The sequence below is a fragment of the Gallus gallus genome, chromosome 16 (genome assembly GCF_016699485.2).
Source record: "Gallus gallus isolate bGalGal1 chromosome 16, bGalGal1.mat.broiler.GRCg7b, whole genome shotgun sequence".
Lineage (NCBI taxonomy): Eukaryota > Metazoa > Chordata > Aves > Galliformes > Phasianidae > Gallus > Gallus gallus.
In genome coordinates, this window is record NC_052547.1 from 31,623 (window position 1) to 48,219 (window position 16,597).

A 16,597-nucleotide genomic window follows, 5' to 3' on the forward strand; every position below is an offset into this window, starting at 1 on the left:
ACACGTTGCCTTCTCCCGCGCAGCACTCTGCTCCTGCAGGCTGTGGCCCATACCCCCACATCCTCCCACGTTCACACGCACCCGTCTCCCCAGTGCCCCCCACGTCACTTTCACCCACAGCTGTGCCCTACACCTTTGCCAGCTCTGCATTCCCCTCCTGCTGTATGGGATCTGGAAGGATACGGGGGTGAAGAGGAGCCCCAGGTGGGCTATGGACGTCCTGGGACAATGATTGGGGTCCTGTCTGGGACTGTGGGGGCCTGTGAGATCCCAGGGGTGACCTGAGGGGGGTGAGGGAGGTCCAAGGGAAGATATGTGGGGGTTCAGTGGGAGCCCAGTGCAAGGATAAGGGGCGCTGTTGGGGACACCAGGACTCTATGAGGTCCCGGGTTGGCTGTGGGGGAAGTGTACCGTGTCTGAGAAGGTCCTGGAGGAGCTATGGGGCTCTGGGTGCGTGTGAAAGGCGGAGAGGGGGATATAAGCACATGGGAGGATATGGGCACACAGCCTGCAGGAGCAGAATGCTGTTCAGGAGAAGGCAAGATGTGGGCTGCAGGTGAGACACTGGGGTATGCTGTGGTATGGGGACATAGGGGGAACGGGGGGATGTGGGGAGAAGTTAGGGTTAAAAAGGGGGGGTGCGGGGCGGTGTTGGAGTGCGTTTATTTCTTCCTGAGAGGGGACTGGGGGTCCCAGTGGCCCAAAGGTGGGGCCCTGAGCCATAACCCCACGTGAGCCGTAACCCAAGATGAACACAGAACCCTGTATGTGCGTGACCCCATGGCTGCACGTGACCCACAGCCCTGGGTGAACCATACCCCCACACGACCCTGTGACTCCCTGACCCTGCCTGCCCCCATCACTCTGCGACCCGATGCCACGTGGCCCCAGAACTCTGGGATCCCTGCCCCCACCTCACCCCAACCACAGAACCCTAGAATAACTCCACGCCACCCCATCTGAGCCTACCATCCCATCTGACCCCATCGCTGTGACCCAGAACCCCACCTGACACCAAAAACTGTGCCGCTCCATCTGACTGCATATAACTCGGTGACCCTGCAGGAGCCCCACGTGACCCATGACCCTGTGTCCTGACCCCATGTGGCCATAGAACCAGCTGTGTGTGGGGAAAAGGCATCCTCTCCTCGGGGTGGGGCTGCCACAGAGCTGCCCCAAAGAAGCCGTGGGGTGGGCTGCAGCCATACGCCTAATTTTGGATTGCTGGGAACTGGCCAAAGGGGCAAGAAGAAGGACACGAATAGCAGCTTCTGTAGGGAAATACCAGACACAAGGTTTGCTGGCTTGGTAGCTTCTGTTTCTCTAAGAGGACAAGAAGAGAACAAACCGATCCCACTGAGACTGGGGAAGGGACTGGGGCTGGGCTGCTGCAGTGCTGCGTGGCAATGAGGGATACCTGACCCAGCAATGCAGCTGGGACGGATGGAAGCAATCAACTCCCTCACGGGACAGTGGGAGAAGAAATCCAAGTCAGCTGCAGAACGCACAACGCAACTCCTTACCAAAAGGCACCCCAGACTGGGGCTGTTGCAGCAGCAGAGACAGTGCGTCTCGGAAGGGATCTCGCGGTGGGGAAGAAATGGCTCCAACGTCAGCACTTGGACAGCTGCTGCAACGACCGCGAGAAATGGACAAAGCACTCTGAGGGCAGCGCAGCACGAGCAGGAAGGAATGCACGGTGGTGCAGAAAGAGCAGAGAAGGATGGAGAAGAGCAGCGGTGGGATCCCCCTTTGGCACGCTCACCCACCGCTACAAGTGGGTGGGGCTCTGCAACAAGAAGCTGCACCCTGCCGTGGTCAGCACGGCTCTGTGTGCCAGCTGTGTGCTGCTGGAAACCATCTGAGCTGTTACGCTTTGGAGAGTGGCAGAGAGAATGTTCTAACGTCTGCAGGGAGAGCACAAGGTAGGGCCAGTGTGACAGCTGTGACAGCTGTTGTTCAGCAGACAGATGCTGAGCAGAGCACATCACGAACGAGAGAAGGCACAGCTGCAGGACGGAGCATGAGACACAGCAAGTGCGAGAGCTGCAAGAAATCCTGCCTGCCTGCCTGTCTGCATAGAAAAGCACACAATCAGCCCGAAAGGAACAGGTTGGCCATAGAGCTCCTCTGGAGAAACGGCACAGCGGATGCGTGGCGGAGACTGTGAACCTGCAGTCCCCAGCCAAGGGGGAACAGGAGAGCAGTGAGTGCCACGGGAGGAGAGCTCCAGGAGCAGAAGGAGCTCACAGAGCAGCTGCGCGTTTTCTCCCTCGCCACGAGGAGGGAGAGTGCAGTAACGCCACAGCAATCAGGAAGGAGCTTTGCTGCTGCACCGAGAGCTGCGCCCGATGGAACAGCAGGGAGGAGAGCGTTTCTCGCACACCCCGCAGGCACTTGGGGGGATGCGCTGGGATGTGGGGAAGCCCTACGGGTTGTGGGGCAGCTAAAGGATGCCTATGGGAGGGCTACAGGGGCACTCTGGGGCAGCTATGGGGCAGAGCCACACCTAGGAGCTGCCTTTACCCAACACACTGCTGGTGGTGGAACTGCTGCTGGCCACGGGCCGTGGGCAGTGATGGGGCTGCTCTGGGGCTGCTCTAGGATGGCTCTGGGGCTGCTGTGGGGCAGCTATGGGACACACCCACACCTCGGTGGGGCTGATGATCCCCCACACGGAGCTGGTGGTGAACCTGCTCTGATTGTGGGACCTCCCCCATAGCTCCCTTGACCCCCATCTTGCCCCAGAAGACGTGGGCAAGATGAGGGTCAGGGGCAGATATAGAGTGCTGTTCTACAGCGGTCCCAGAGCCACCCTAAAGCACCCCCTGAACGACCCAATAACAGCCCCATCACTGTCCAGAGCCTCCTCTGGGCATATGGTACTCACAGGGCTATGGGTGATGTGGAGCCCTGGGGTCACGCGGAGTTGTATGGGGTAATGGGGTCACGTGGGGTTACGGACCAGGGCTCCACCTTGGGGCCACAGGGAACCCCAACCCCCTCTCAGGAAGAAATCCATAAATGCACTCCAACACCGCCCCACATCCCCCACTCTGACCCCAAACCGCTCCCCACATGCCCCCACACCCCCTACGTCCCCATGCCACCCTATGTCCCCGCACCCACAGGTCCCACCTTTACCTCACACGTTGCCTTCTCCCGCGCAGCACTCTGCTCCTGCAGGCTGTGGCCCATAGCCCCACATCCTCCCACGTTCACACGCACCCATCTCCCCAGTGCCCCCCACGTCACTTTCACCCACAGCTGTGCCCTACACCTTTGCCAGCTCTGCATTCCCCTCCTGCTGTATGGGATCTGGAAGGATACGGGGGTGAAGAGGAGCCCCAGGTGGGCTATGGACGTCCTGGGACAATGATTGGGGTCCTGTCTGGGACTGTGGGGGCCTGTGAGATCCCAGGGGTGACCTGAGGGGGGTGAGGGAGGTCCAAGGGAAGATATGTGGGGGTTCAGTGGGAGCCCAGTGCAAGGATAAGGGGCGCTGTTGGGGACACCAGGACTCTATGAGGTCCCGGGTTGGCTGTGGGGGAAGTGTACCGCGTCTGAGAAGGTCCTGGAGGAGCTATGGGGCTCTGGGTGCGTGTGAAAGGCGGAGAGGGGGATATAAGCACATGGGAGGATATGGGCACACAGCCTGCAGGAGCAGAATGCTGTTCAGGAGAAGGCAAGATGTGGGCTGCAGGTGAGACACTGGGGTATGCTGTGGTATGGGGACATAGGGGGAATGGGGGGATGTGGGGAGAAGTTAGGGTTAAAAAGGGGGGGTGCGGGGCGGTGTTGGAGTGCATTTATTTCTTCCTGAGAGGGGACTGGGGGTCCCAGTGGCCCAAAGGTGGGGCCCTGAGCCATAACCCCACGTGAGCCGTAACCCAAGATGAACACAGAACCCTGTATGTGCGTGACCCCATGGCTGCACGTGACCCACAGCCCTGGGTGAACCATACCCCCACACGACCCTGTGACTCCCTGACCCTGCCTGCCCCCATCACTCTGCGACCCGATGCCACGTGGCCCCAGAACTCTGGGATCCCTGCCCCCACCTCACCCCAACCACAGAACCCTAGAATAACTCCACGCCACCCCATCTGAGCCTACCATCCCATCTGACCCCATCGCTGTGACCCAGAACCCCACCTGACACCAAAAACTGTGCCGCTCCATCTGACTGCATATAACTCGGTGACCCTGCAGGAGCCCCACGTGACCCATGACCCTGTGTCCTGACCCCATGTGGCCATAGAACCAGCTGTGTGTGGGGAAAAGGCATCCTCTCCTCGGGGTGGGGCTGCCACAGAGCTGCCCCAAAGAAGCCGTGGGGTGGGCTGCAGCCATACGCCTAATTTTGGATTGCTGGGAACTGGCCAAAGGGGCAAGAAGAAGGACACGAATAGCAGCTTCTGTAGGGAAATACCAGACACAAGGTTTGCTGGCTTGGTAGCTTCTGTTTCTCTAAGAGGACAAGAAGAGAACAAACCGATCCCACTGAGACTGGGGAAGGGACTGGGGCTGGGCTGCTGCAGTGCTGCGTGGCAATGAGGGATACCTGACCCAGCAATGCAGCTGGGACGGATGGAAGCAATCAACTCCCTCACGGGACAGTGGGAGAAGAAATCCAAGTCAGCTGCAGAACGCACAACGCAACTCCTTACCAAAAGGCACCCCAGACTGGGGCTGTTGCAGCAGCAGAGACAGTGCGTCTCGGAAGGGATCTCGCGGTGGGGAAGAAATGGCTCCAACGTCAGCACTTGGACAGCTGCTGCAACGACCGCGAGAAATGGACAAAGCACTCTGAGGGCAGCGCAGCACGAGCAGGAAGGAATGCACGGTGGTGCAGAAAGAGCAGAGAAGGATGGAGAAGAGCAGCGGTGGGATCCCCCTTTGGCACGCTCACCCACCGCTACAAGTGGGTGGGGCTCTGCAACAAGAAGCTGCACCCTGCCGTGGTCAGCACGGCTCTGTGTGCCAGCTGTGTGCTGCTGGAAACCATCTGAGCTGTTACGCTTTGGAGAGTGGCAGAGAGAATGTTCTAACGTCTGCAGGGAGAGCACAAGGTAGGGCCAGTGTGACAGCTGTGACAGCTGTTGTTCAGCAGACAGATGCTGAGCAGAGCACATCACGAACGAGAGAAGGCACAGCTGCAGGACGGAGCATGAGACACAGCAAGTGCGAGAGCTGCAAGAAATCCTGCCTGCCTGCCTGTCTGCATAGAAAAGCACACAATCAGCCCGAAAGGAACAGGTTGGCCATAGAGCTCCTCTGGAGAAACGGCACAGCGGATGCGTGGCGGAGACTGTGAACCTGCAGTCCCCAGCCAAGGGGGAACAGGAGAGCAGTGAGTGCCACGGGAGGAGAGCTCCAGGAGCAGAAGGAGCTCACAGAGCAGCTGCGCGTTTTCTCCCTCGCCACGAGGAGGGAGAGTGCAGTAACGCCACAGCAATCAGGAAGGAGCTTTGCTGCTGCACCGAGAGCTGCGCCCGATGGAACAGCAGGGAGGAGAGCGTTTCTCGCACACCCCGCAGGCACTTGGGGGGATGCGCTGGGATGTGGGGAAGCCCTACGGGTTGTGGGGCAGCTAAAGGATGCCTATGGGAGGGCTACAGGGGCACTCTGGGGCAGCTATGGGGCAGAGCCACACCTAGGAGCTGCCTTTACCCAACACACTGCTGGTGGTGGAACTGCTGCTGGCCACGGGCCGTGGGCAGTGATGGGGCTGCTCTGGGGCTGCTCTAGGATGGCTCTGGGGCTGCTGTGGGGCAGCTATGGGACACACCCACACCTCGGTGGGGCTGATGATCCCCCACACGGAGCTGGTGGTGAACCTGCTCTGATTGTGGGACCTCCCCCATAGCTCCCTTGACCCCCATCTTGCCCCAGAAGACGTGGGCAAGATGAGGGTCAGGGGCAGATATAGAGTGCTGTTCTACAGCGGTCCCAGAGCCACCCTAAAGCACCCCCTGAACGACCCAATAACAGCCCCATCACTGTCCAGAGCCTCCTCTGGGCATATGGTACTCACAGGGCTATGGGTGATGTGGAGCCCTGGGGTCACGCGGAGTTGTATGGGGTAATGGGGTCACGTGGGGTTACGGACCAGGGCTCCACCTTGGGGCCACAGGGAACCCCAACCCCCTCTCAGGAAGAAATCCATAAATGCACTCCAACACCGCCCCACATCCCCCACTCTGACCCCAAACCGCTCCCCACATGCCCCCACACCCCCTACGTCCCCATGCCACCCTATGTCCCCGCACCCACAGGTCCCACCTTTACCTCACACGTTGCCTTCTCCCGCGCAGCACTCTGCTCCTGCAGGCTGTGGCCCATAGCCCCACATCCTCCCACGTTCACACGCACCCATCTCCCCAGTGCCCCCCACGTCACTTTCACCCACAGCTGTGCCCTACACCTTTGCCAGCTCTGCATTCCCCTCCTGCTGTATGGGATCTGGAAGGATACGGGGGTGAAGAGGAGCCCCAGGTGGGCTATGGACGTCCTGGGACAATGATTGGGGTCCTGTCTGGGACTGTGGGGGCCTGTGAGATCCCAGGGGTGACCTGAGGGGGGTGAGGGAGGTCCAAGGGAAGATATGTGGGGGTTCAGTGGGAGCCCAGTGCAAGGATAAGGGGCGCTGTTGGGGACACCAGGACTCTATGAGGTCCCGGGTTGGCTGTGGGGGAAGTGTACCGTGTCTGAGAAGGTCCTGGAGGAGCTATGGGGCTCTGGGTGCGTGTGAAAGGCGGAGAGGGGGATATAAGCACATGGGAGGATATGGGCACACAGCCTGCAGGAGCAGAATGCTGTTCAGGAGAAGGCAAGATGTGGGCTGCAGGTGAGACACTGGGGTATGCTGTGGTATGGGGACATAGGGGGAACGGGGGGATGTGGGGAGAAGTTAGGGTTAAAAAGGGGGGGTGCGGGGCGGTGTTGGAGTGCGTTTATTTCTTCCTGAGAGGGGACTGGGGGTCCCAGTGGCCCAAAGGTGGGGCCCTGAGCCATAACCCCACGTGAGCCGTAACCCAAGATGAACACAGAACCCTGTATGTGCGTGACCCCATGGCTGCACGTGACCCACAGCCCTGGGTGAACCATACCCCCACACGACCCTGTGACTCCCTGACCCTGCCTGCCCCCATCACTCTGCGACCCGATGCCACGTGGCCCCAGAACTCTGGGATCCCTGCCCCCACCTCACCCCAACCACAGAACCCTAGAATAACTCCACGCCACCCCATCTGAGCCTACCATCCCATCTGACCCCATCGCTGTGACCCAGAACCCCACCTGACACCAAAAACTGTGCCGCTCCATCTGACTGCATATAACTCGGTGACCCTGCAGGAGCCCCACGTGACCCATGACCCTGTGTCCTGACCCCATGTGGCCATAGAACCAGCTGTGTGTGGGGAAAAGGCATCCTCTCCTCGGGGTGGGGCTGCCACAGAGCTGCCCCAAAGAAGCCGTGGGGTGGGCTGCAGCCATACGCCTAATTTTGGATTGCTGGGAACTGGCCAAAGGGGCAAGAAGAAGGACACGAATAGCAGCTTCTGTAGGGAAATACCAGACACAAGGTTTGCTGGCTTGGTAGCTTCTGTTTCTCTAAGAGGACAAGAAGAGAACAAACCGATCCCACTGAGACTGGGGAAGGGACTGGGGCTGGGCTGCTGCAGTGCTGCGTGGCAATGAGGGATACCTGACCCAGCAATGCAGCTGGGACGGATGGAAGCAATCAACTCCCTCACGGGACAGTGGGAGAAGAAATCCAAGTCAGCTGCAGAACGCACAACGCAACTCCTTACCAAAAGGCACCCCAGACTGGGGCTGTTGCAGCAGCAGAGACAGTGCGTCTCGGAAGGGATCTCGCGGTGGGGAAGAAATGGCTCCAACGTCAGCACTTGGACAGCTGCTGCAACGACCGCGAGAAATGGACAAAGCACTCTGAGGGCAGCGCAGCACGAGCAGGAAGGAATGCACGGTGGTGCAGAAAGAGCAGAGAAGGATGGAGAAGAGCAGCGGTGGGATCCCCCTTTGGCACGCTCACCCACCGCTACAAGTGGGTGGGGCTCTGCAACAAGAAGCTGCACCCTGCCGTGGTCAGCACGGCTCTGTGTGCCAGCTGTGTGCTGCTGGAAACCATCTGAGCTGTTACGCTTTGGAGAGTGGCAGAGAGAATGTTCTAACGTCTGCAGGGAGAGCACAAGGTAGGGCCAGTGTGACAGCTGTGACAGCTGTTGTTCAGCAGACAGATGCTGAGCAGAGCACATCACGAACGAGAGAAGGCACAGCTGCAGGACGGAGCATGAGACACAGCAAGTGCGAGAGCTGCAAGAAATCCTGCCTGCCTGCCTGTCTGCATAGAAAAGCACACAATCAGCCCGAAAGGAACAGGTTGGCCATAGAGCTCCTCTGGAGAAACGGCACAGCGGATGCGTGGCGGAGACTGTGAGCCTGCAGTCCCCAGCCAAGGGGGAACAGGAGAGCAGTGAGTGCCACGGGAGGAGAGCTCCAGGAGCAGAAGGAGCTCACAGAGCAGCTGCGCGTTTTCTCCCTCGCCACGAGGAGGGAGAGTGCAGTAACGCCACAGCAATCAGGAAGGAGCTTTGCTGCTGCACCGAGAGCTGCGCCCGATGGAACAGCAGGGAGGAGAGCGTTTCTCGCACACCCCGCAGGCACTTGGGGGGATGCGCTGGGATGTGGGGAAGCCCTACGGGTTGTGGGGCAGCTAAAGGATGCCTATGGGAGGGCTACAGGGGCACTCTGGGGCAGCTATGGGGCAGAGCCACACCTAGGAGCTGCCTTTACCCAACACACTGCTGGTGGTGGAACTGCTGCTGGCCACGGGCCGTGGGCAGTGATGGGGCTGCTCTGGGGCTGCTCTAGGATGGCTCTGGGGCTGCTGTGGGGCAGCTATGGGACACACCCACACCTCGGTGGGGCTGATGATCCCCCACACGGAGCTGGTGGTGAACCTGCTCTGATTGTGGGACCTCCCCCATAGCTCCCTTGACCCCCATCTTGCCCCAGAAGACGTGGGCAAGATGAGGGTCAGGGGCAGATATAGAGTGCTGTTCTACAGCGGTCCCAGAGCCACCCTAAAGCACCCCCTGAACGACCCAATAACAGCCCCATCACTGTCCAGAGCCTCCTCTGGGCATATGGTACTCACAGGGCTATGGGTGATGTGGAGCCCTGGGGTCACGCGGAGTTGTATGGGGTAATGGGGTCACGTGGGGTTACGGACCAGGGCTCCACCTTGGGGCCACAGGGAACCCCAACCCCCTCTCAGGAAGAAATCCATAAATGCACTCCAACACCGCCCCACATCCCCCACTCTGACCCCAAACCGCTCCCCACATGCCCCCACACCCCCTACGTCCCCATGCCACCCTATGTCCCCGCACCCACAGGTCCCACCTTTACCTCACACGTTGCCTTCTCCCGCGCAGCACTCTGCTCCTGCAGGCTGTGGCCCATAGCCCCACATCCTCCCACGTTCACACGCACCCATCTCCCCAGTGCCCCCCACGTCACTTTCACCCACAGCTGTGCCCTACACCTTTGCCAGCTCTGCATTCCCCTCCTGCTGTATGGGATCTGGAAGGATACGGGGGTGAAGAGGAGCCCCAGGTGGGCTATGGACGTCCTGGGACAATGATTGGGGTCCTGTCTGGGACTGTGGGGGCCTGTGAGATCCCAGGGGTGACCTGAGGGGGGTGAGGGAGGTCCAAGGGAAGATATGTGGGGGTTCAGTGGGAGCCCAGTGCAAGGATAAGGGGCGCTGTTGGGGACACCAGGACTCTATGAGGTCCCGGGTTGGCTGTGGGGGAAGTGTACCGTGTCTGAGAAGGTCCTGGAGGAGCTATGGGGCTCTGGGTGCGTGTGAAAGGCGGAGAGGGGGATATAAGCACATGGGAGGATATGGGCACACAGCCTGCAGGAGCAGAATGCTGTTCAGGAGAAGGCAAGATGTGGGCTGCAGGTGAGACACTGGGGTATGCTGTGGTATGGGGACATAGGGGGAACGGGGGGATGTGGGGAGAAGTTAGGGTTAAAAAGGGGGGGTGCGGGGCGGTGTTGGAGTGCGTTTATTTCTTCCTGAGAGGGGACTGGGGGTCCCAGTGGCCCAAAGGTGGGGCCCTGAGCCATAACCCCACGTGAGCCGTAACCCAAGATGAACACAGAACCCTGTATGTGCGTGACCCCATGGCTGCACGTGACCCACAGCCCTGGGTGAACCATACCCCCACACGACCCTGTGACTCCCTGACCCTGCCTGCCCCCATCACTCTGCGACCCGATGCCACGTGGCCCCAGAACTCTGGGATCCCTGCCCCCACCTCACCCCAACCACAGAACCCTAGAATAACTCCACGCCACCCCATCTGAGCCTACCATCCCATCTGACCCCATCGCTGTGACCCAGAACCCCACCTGACACCAAAAACTGTGCCGCTCCATCTGACTGCATATAACTCGGTGACCCTGCAGGAGCCCCACGTGACCCATGACCCTGTGTCCTGACCCCATGTGGCCATAGAACCAGCTGTGTGTGGGGAAAAGGCATCCTCTCCTCGGGGTGGGGCTGCCACAGAGCTGCCCCAAAGAAGCCGTGGGGTGGGCTGCAGCCATACGCCTAATTTTGGATTGCTGGGAACTGGCCAAAGGGGCAAGAAGAAGGACACGAATAGCAGCTTCTGTAGGGAAATACCAGACACAAGGTTTGCTGGCTTGGTAGCTTCTGTTTCTCTAAGAGGACAAGAAGAGAACAAACCGATCCCACTGAGACTGGGGAAGGGACTGGGGCTGGGCTGCTGCAGTGCTGCGTGGCAATGAGGGATACCTGACCCAGCAATGCAGCTGGGACGGATGGAAGCAATCAACTCCCTCACGGGACAGTGGGAGAAGAAATCCAAGTCAGCTGCAGAACGCACAACGCAACTCCTTACCAAAAGGCACCCCAGACTGGGGCTGTTGCAGCAGCAGAGACAGTGCATCTCGGAAGGGATCTCGCGGTGGGGAAGAAATGGCTCCAACGTCAGCACTTGGACAGCTGCTGCAACGACCGCGAGAAATGGACAAAGCACTCTGAGGGCAGCGCAGCACGAGCAGGAAGGAATGCACGGTGGTGCAGAAAGAGCAGAGAAGGATGGAGAAGAGCAGCGGTGGGATCCCCCTTTGGCACGCTCACCCACCGCTACAAGTGGGTGGGGCTCTGCAACAAGAAGCTGCACCCTGCCGTGGTCAGCACGGCTCTGTGTGCCAGCTGTGTGCTGCTGGAAACCATCTGAGCTGTTACGCTTTGGAGAGTGGCAGAGAGAATGTTCTAACGTCTGCAGGGAGAGCACAAGGTAGGGCCAGTGTGACAGCTGTGACAGCTGTTGTTCAGCAGACAGATGCTGAGCAGAGCACATCACGAACGAGAGAAGGCACAGCTGCAGGACGGAGCATGAGACACAGCAAGTGCGAGAGCTGCAAGAAATCCTGCCTGCCTGCCTGTCTGCATAGAAAAGCACACAATCAGCCCGAAAGGAACAGGTTGGCCATAGAGCTCCTCTGGAGAAACGGCACAGCGGATGCGTGGCGGAGACTGTGAACCTGCAGTCCCCAGCCAAGGGGGAACAGGAGAGCAGTGAGTGCCACGGGAGGAGAGCTCCAGGAGCAGAAGGAGCTCACAGAGCAGCTGCGCGTTTTCTCCCTCGCCACGAGGAGGGAGAGTGCAGTAACGCCACAGCAATCAGGAAGGAGCTTTGCTGCTGCACCGAGAGCTGCGCCCGATGGAACAGCAGGGAGGAGAGCGTTTCTCGCACACCCCGCAGGCACTTGGGGGGATGCGCTGGGATGTGGGGAAGCCCTACGGGTTGTGGGGCAGCTAAAGGATGCCTATGGGAGGGCTACAGGGGCACTCTGGGGCAGCTATGGGGCAGAGCCACACCTAGGAGCTGCCTTTACCCAACACACTGCTGGTGGTGGAACTGCTGCTGGCCACGGGCCGTGGGCAGTGATGGGGCTGCTCTGGGGCTGCTCTAGGATGGCTCTGGGGCTGCTGTGGGGCAGCTATGGGACACACCCACACCTCGGTGGGGCTGATGATCCCCCACACGGAGCTGGTGGTGAACCTGCTCTGATTGTGGGACCTCCCCCATAGCTCCCTTGACCCCCATCTTGCCCCAGAAGACGTGGGCAAGATGAGGGTCAGGGGCAGATATAGAGTGCTGTTCTACAGCGGTCCCAGAGCCACCCTAAAGCACCCCCTGAACGACCCAATAACAGCCCCATCACTGTCCAGAGCCTCCTCTGGGCATATGGTACTCACAGGGCTATGGGTGATGTGGAGCCCTGGGGTCACGCGGAGTTGTATGGGGTAATGGGGTCACGTGGGGTTACGGACCAGGGCTCCACCTTGGGGCCACAGGGAACCCCAACCCCCTCTCAGGAAGAAATCCATAAATGCACTCCAACACCGCCCCACATCCCCCACTCTGACCCCAAACCGCTCCCCACATGCCCCCACACCCCCTACGTCCCCATGCCACCCTATGTCCCCGCACCCACAGGTCCCACCTTTACCTCACACGTTGCCTTCTCCCGCGCAGCACTCTGCTCCTGCAGGCTGTGGCCCATAGCCCCACATCCTCCCACGTTCACACGCACCCATCTCCCCAGTGCCCCCCACGTCACTTTCACCCACAGCTGTGCCCTACACCTTTGCCAGCTCTGCATTCCCCTCCTGCTGTATGGGATCTGGAAGGATACGGGGGTGAAGAGGAGCCCCAGGTGGGCTATGGACGTCCTGGGACAATGATTGGGGTCCTGTCTGGGACTGTGGGGGCCTGTGAGATCCCAGGGGTGACCTGAGGGGGGTTAGGGAGGTCCAAGGGAAGATATGTGGGGGTTCAGTGGGAGCCCAGTGCAAGGATAAGGGGTGCTGTTGGGGACTGCGGGGCTCTATGAGGTCCCAGGTTGGCTGTGGGGGAGATGTACCTGGTCTGAGGAGGTACTGGAGGAGCTATGGGGCTCTGGGTGTGTGGGGCGGGGAGAGGGGGATATAAGCACATGGGAGGATATGGGCTCACAACCTGCAGGAGCAGAATGCTGTTTGGGAGAAGGCAAGATGTGGGCTGCAGGTGAGACACTGGGGTACGCTGTGGTATGAAGACATAGGGGGGACGGGGGGATGTGGGGAGAAGTTACGGGTAAAAAGGGGGGGGGCGGGGCGGTGTTGGAGCACCTCACACATTGCCTTCTTCTGCACAGCATTCTCCTCCTGCAGGCCCATATTGGCCCATATCCCCAAATACTCCCACGTTACCGTGTATCCATCTTCCCAGTACCCCCCACGTCTCTTTCACCAACATCTGTGCCCTACACCTCCCCCTGCTCCGCATTCCTTTCCTGCAGCAGCCGATCCTGCCCCAGCACTGTGTGGTGATATGGGATCTGGAGGGAAATGGGGTTGAGGAGGGTCAGCTATGGGGGTCCTGGAATAGTGACGGGGTCCTCTAAGGAACTGTAGGGTCTGGAAGATCTCAGGGGGGTCCTGGATGTGGTAAGGCAGGTCTTAGGGAGGAAACATGGGGGTTCAGTGGGAGCCCAGCAGGAAAATGGGGTACTGTAACAGACTATGTGTTTCTGTGAGGTTTTGGGCCAGCTATGGGGAAGGTGTACCAGGCCTGAAGAGGTCCTCGAGGGCCTATGGGGCTCTGTGGGGGTCGTGGGGTAGCTACAGGTTCTTGAATGGGAAATATTGAGGGGGCTATTGGGGCGCTGAGGGAATTATGGGTGGGCTGTCATGGGAAAGGAAAGGGCAACCTTGGGGAAAGCACAGGGCAGCCAGGGGGATGGAAGGGAAACCTACAGGAATGCAAGGGGAACCCGGGCTGAGGCAAGGGGACAGCTAGGGGAAGAAAAGGGAGCGTCCCAGTAACTGAGTTCTTCTTTCACATCCACATCTTCCACTTCCCAACTTAGCTTCAAAGTCGCAGACGAGCTGTAGTACCGCTGCCCGTCTCCTGCCTGTGTCAGAAAGAGCTGCATGTTAGCGGGGTGCAATTGCCATTAAAAAGCCTACTGCATCAGTGCAGTCACAAAACCCTCCCCTTCAGTCTCTTTTACAGGCAGATGGCCATGCCCTTGCTCAGGAACCATTCCTATAGAGCAAGGGAAGTCCTTCACTGCCTTAGGGCGTGAGTAACACAGGAAGAGCTTAAAAGCCTCCAAAGCACGCTAACAAGCCACCGAGTGCGGAAGCTAAACACACCTTCTACTTCAAGAATTAGCAAGACGAATAAATGCACCCTGCTGCTGGAGAGGGCTGCGCTGCATCTCCTGGTGCCACCCTTGGGTTGTCAACGCGCTGCCCGTCCATAGCACACTTTGAAGTGCCGCAGCCTTGCAAGAAAGAACAGGGAGTAAAGAGCTCTGCCTTGCATTTGCTGTGAGAACACAGAGATGAGCCGTACAGCCCTTGCTCTCAGAACACACACCTCTTCTCTTACCAGCTTCTTTCATTCCTGCGCAATGCTGTTCAAACCCCTCCTCCGTCTCTCCCTTCACAACACAATACGCAGTCTCTCCACACCGACGAGCTCTGGGCTGCTTCATGCCTGTGCCGTCATCAGGACCTCCAGAACAAACCTTGGAGTTCAGAGGTTTGATTAGACAAGCGCCCTGTCTAGCACAATTCACCACCTTCAACACTCTAAATAAGTGACGCACGGAGGTCTGACATCTTTGAACACACCCAGGGCCACAAACACTGAGAACTACAAACATGGAGAAATTCTGCATGCACACAGATCAAATGGCACTACAGAGCAACACCGCTTTACCTCCTCCGCACCAACGGGCTCTGCAGTGCCCCACTACGTCTGTCAGTGGCAGGCTGTGAGGAACGGCCCCGCAGAGTCACGCAGGGTCTCCTCCTCCTGCTCCTCCAGACGCCGCATTCCTTCCTCTGGCACACAGAGCTCAGCTGGTGCTGCTGCAGGCAGTGCTGCCCGTGTCTGCCCAGCCTAAAGCCATCAGACAACGTCAGCGGATGCCTGGTGCTCACATACAAGCACAAGTGCTGATGGCAAATGACCGCCAAAGCACAGACTGAATCGCTGGTACCTTGCAGTGAGGAAAGGCTGAGATGCACAACGTCCTCACCAGCTTGCTTGTTTGAAGTGGAGCTTCAGCAGCAGCTCCACTCATGATTAAGTCCTCCAAAAACTTTCTTCTTTCTTCCTGATCAGGAGACTGGATACTGAAAACTTCTCCAAAGGCACTTGTTAAACAATACCTGTGCCTAAAGCCCAAGGACAAAACACGTTTCAGACTCAAGACCAGAAAACAATCATATTCTATCCCAATACAATTTCAATTCCCACTTACATTTCAGGACTAGCATTTCACCCACCCTGCTATGGAAGGGGGAACAGAAGGGGGAGCCTTCTAGCCCCACATCCCCTAATAGCCCTCCCCACAGCGCCTTATCGCCCTATGGCCCCACACAGCCCCTTATAGATCCATATCCCCCATACACTCCCTGTAGCCCCATATATCCTTATAGCCACCCCTATCCACCCCCCACAGCCCCCTATACCCCACATTACCCTACAGCCCCCCTCTGTATCGCCCCCACAGCCCCCAAAACTCCCATATCCCCACCACATCTCCCCCCCTGCTCCTATACCCACAGACCCACCTCAGCTCCGGGGGGCACCGGGAGCAGCGCTGGAGGCTCGGGGGGGCCCGGCCCGGATGCGGGCAGCAGCACTGCGGCGGTGGGGGCCCCGAGTCCTTCAGCCGTCCTAAATCCCCGCATCCCACGGCGGAGGGGAGGGGAGGGCGGGGCGGGGCCTGGCGGTTCGGGCCTCATACGGTTCCTCGCCCCGGCCCCGGCCCCGGCCCCGGCCCGGAGCCGTTCTCCCGCACACCTCCGGCGCCGCTGTCCTCAGCACCGCTTTCGTTGTGCCGCGCCTCCGTCTCGGTGCTGCCCGGACAGCTCTGGCGAACAGCGGCTGCAGCGGCGGGGCCGGGCTGAGGGAGCGGCGCCGTCTGACGGGACAGCCGGGCGGCCCGAGCCGGATGCTAACCGCCGCTCCCGCGCGCTGCGCCTCAGCCAATCGGAGCCGGCGGCGCTGCCGCTGACCAATGAGACGCCAGAGGCGGGCCGGAGCTGCCGCTGACCAATGAGAGGCCGGGGGCGAGGCGGAGTGGCAGTTGTCGAGGAGGGGCCTCAGGGTGTGCCCTATTGCTATAGGGGATGGGACTGGGACTGGGACTGGGACTGGGACTGGGACTGGGACTGGGACTGGGACTGGGACTGGGATTGGGATTGGGACTAAAGGGTGTGGGACTGGGATTGGCATGAGGGAGTGGGATTGACACGTGGGAGATGGGGTTAGGATGAGGGACTGGGAAGGAGACTTGGAACTGGGATTGGGATGTGGGACTGTGTCAGCGGTTTACGGGCTGGTTCGGCCCAGTTCCGTGACCAGCGGGGCGGAGGGATTTCACAACATCCGCGCCTCCGGAAAAGGGAGACAGGGGACCCCAAAATAAATAAAGACAGCGGGCACGATCTGAGGAGAAA

The 16,597-nt window shown here is 59.6% G+C and overlaps 1 protein-coding gene across 4 annotated transcripts; it reads right to left on the reverse strand.

The window, feature by feature from the left end:
- Positions 1-402: 402 nt before the first annotated feature.
- Positions 403-16,128, reverse strand: LOC107050047. 4 transcript variants are annotated; one of them, XM_040648658.2, is made up of 6 exons: positions 15,707-16,128; positions 15,130-15,307; positions 14,847-15,029; positions 14,514-14,652; positions 14,276-14,406; positions 403-14,031 (listed from the first exon to the last, which is right to left on the reverse strand). In XM_040648658.2, the coding sequence occupies exon 6, from the start codon at positions 1,986-1,988 to the stop codon at positions 966-968; it is 1,023 nt and encodes a 340-aa protein (XP_040504592.2). In that variant the 5' UTR covers positions 1,989-14,031; positions 14,276-14,406; positions 14,514-14,652; positions 14,847-15,029; positions 15,130-15,307; positions 15,707-16,128; the 3' UTR covers positions 403-965. The 4 variants fall into 4 exon arrangements, with proteins under 4 accessions (XP_040504592.2, XP_040504593.1, XP_040504595.2 ...); XM_040648659.2 differs by having other exon boundaries at positions 14,502-14,652; XM_040648661.2 differs by lacking the exon at positions 14,847-15,029 and having other exon boundaries at positions 14,502-14,652; positions 15,169-15,307.
- Between the last annotated feature and the right edge of the window lie 469 nt (positions 16,129-16,597).

Bases quoted from the DNA above. Each gene is read 5' to 3' on its own strand.
- LOC107050047 (XM_040648661.2), bottom strand. From the start codon at position 1,988: ATGTGCTCTGCTCAGCATCTGTCTGCTGAACAACAGCTGTCACAGCTG.